We start from the raw sequence: 1,869 nt of genomic DNA, 5'->3' as shown, positions 1-1,869 counted from the left end.
GTCGGTGATGAAATGGAAGTGGAGGGGGTTTTTCCTGCCAATGGCAAGTGCAGCAGCACTTCAGCACCACAGGGGAGAAAGAGAATCCCTCCCACCCGTGCCAGGGGACAGATGCCAGCAAGGGGGCAGATGGAGACAAAGCAGCTGTCTGGGGAAAACAAATCCCCCTCCAACCTCTAAGCCTTAGCAGTGGCACTGGGCGTAGAGTCCCACTCCCACAGCACTGCCCACCCTGCAGCAGCTCCTCTGGGAGCCCCAAACCAGTGGGTCACTGGCACAGCCCCTCCCCATTACCTGTGGAAGAGGATGGATTTCACCAGTGTGACCACATCCCGGCTCGCGTTGTGCCCAGCGCACACAATTGCAACGTGTAGGAGCTGCCCGGAGACAAACGGTGCCTTTTTGAGACTGGACCCCCCGTGCTATGGGGAGAGACTCCATAACCCACCCCTTCCCCTGGGGAAGGACGCCCAGAGACAGGTGACAGTCCCCTGGCTCAGAAGCAGGGACCAGGAGCCTGGCTGCTGCTCCCCCTGTCTGGCCTCTCTCTCTGGAGAAGCCAGAGACCCTCACCCACCAGCCATGGCCTGTTGGCCACCAGGGAGAGCCAAGACGAGGCCCCAGCACAGCCAGAGCTCAGGGTGAGCAGTGCCAGACAGGCTAAATGGACATTCGTGCCCAGCCAGGGTCCCAGCCTCCCATTCGACATCCTTTAGCCACCACGCCACCATCACCCACCTCGCACTTGTGCACCATCCGCTGCTTGGGGCAGGCCGTGCGGTTGCTCCTCTCACCCCCAGGGTTGTCCCCATCCTCAGCAGAAGCCCCCCACTGCGGGCTGCCATCGCTGCCCTCCACCTGGCTGAGCTGCAGGCGGAGCTGCTGGTTCTCCTCCCCCCCCCTGCGCACCCGTGAGGCCAGCGCCTCCCGCTCCACGTCCCGGCTTGCCTGCTCGCCCAGGCAGGGTGGCAGCAGGAGGAAGCGGGCGTCTGCGGAAGAGACACAGGGCATGCAAGGGCAGAGCACGGCCACCAGGCACCAGGAGTAGATGGTGGGGCAGAGCCTCAGCTGACAGGTCACGCCAGCCAACGCACAGCTCTGCTCCCCTGATCCTCAGGGATGCCCCTGGGAATGCAGGTACACCTGCAGCGACCTGCACGGCCACCGAACAACCACCCCAAGGTCCCTCCAACCTCGGCCTCCCCTGCCCACCCTCTGTTGGGGCCCATCCTTTGATCCAAGGTACACACACACTCACATTCAAGGCTGCCCACAAAGAGGTAGAGCCAGGAGAGGAGGACGGCCAGGGTCACCGTGGCAAGCAGCAGCTTCAGCTTCACGCGCCAGGAGCGCAACATGGTGTGCCGGTGGAATGGGGCGGCGAGGATCAGGTGGGCAGCCCGAGCCTGGCTGGCCCCAGCATCCTAGAGCCTGCAAAGGACAGGGGAGCAGAGGAAGAGGTGTCAGCAGCAGCCCTGCAGCCTGCACCTGGGTCCCTTGACATCCTCCAGCAGGATTCCCCCGACTCTTTGTCCCTCCAGGACACCGCCTGGGCAAGCACAGACAGATGCCCTTCACCGCTCCAGTGACAGCCTCTCACAGCTGGCACCCTCCTGGGGCATCTCTGTCCCACCTGGGCTAGCCCTGTCACCCTGCTATGGCCACATGGCTCTCAGGGGGGCCCTCAAACGTGGGAGGAGGGAAGGAGTCCTCCAAGTGATTTCACTCCAGCTCTGTCCTTGCTCCTTGCCATCCCACAGGCAAGGGGAAGGAACAAGGGGCTCCCAGAGGAGGCGAGAGGCTGGGCTGGAGGAGTGCTCCCCAAGCAGGCGGCAGGTCACGGGGCGGGTAATGGAGGCTGCCCTTGTG

The 1,869-nt window shown here is 63.7% G+C and overlaps 1 protein-coding gene across 1 annotated transcript in view; it reads right to left on the bottom strand.

The window, feature by feature from the left end:
• LOC104467679 (glycosyltransferase-like protein LARGE2) overlaps positions 1-1,361 on the bottom strand; it is a 5,132-nt gene extending 3,771 nt beyond the window's left edge. Inside the window, 4 exon segments of the mRNA XM_010081534.1 lie at positions 2-34; positions 295-377; positions 739-989; positions 1,259-1,361. Coding sequence (XP_010079836.1) covers positions 2-34; positions 295-377; positions 739-989; positions 1,259-1,358 — 467 coding nt within the window. The 5' untranslated portion in view covers positions 1,359-1,361.
• Between the last annotated feature and the right edge of the window lie 508 nt (positions 1,362-1,869).

Source organism: Pterocles gutturalis, unplaced genomic scaffold (genome assembly GCF_000699245.1).
Source record: "Pterocles gutturalis isolate BGI_N339 unplaced genomic scaffold, ASM69924v1 scaffold32599, whole genome shotgun sequence".
In the NCBI taxonomy this organism is placed as follows: domain Eukaryota; kingdom Metazoa; phylum Chordata; class Aves; order Pterocliformes; family Pteroclidae; genus Pterocles; species Pterocles gutturalis.
Note: the sequence above shows the minus strand (reverse complement) of the source record. Positions and strands in the feature narration are given on the sequence as shown.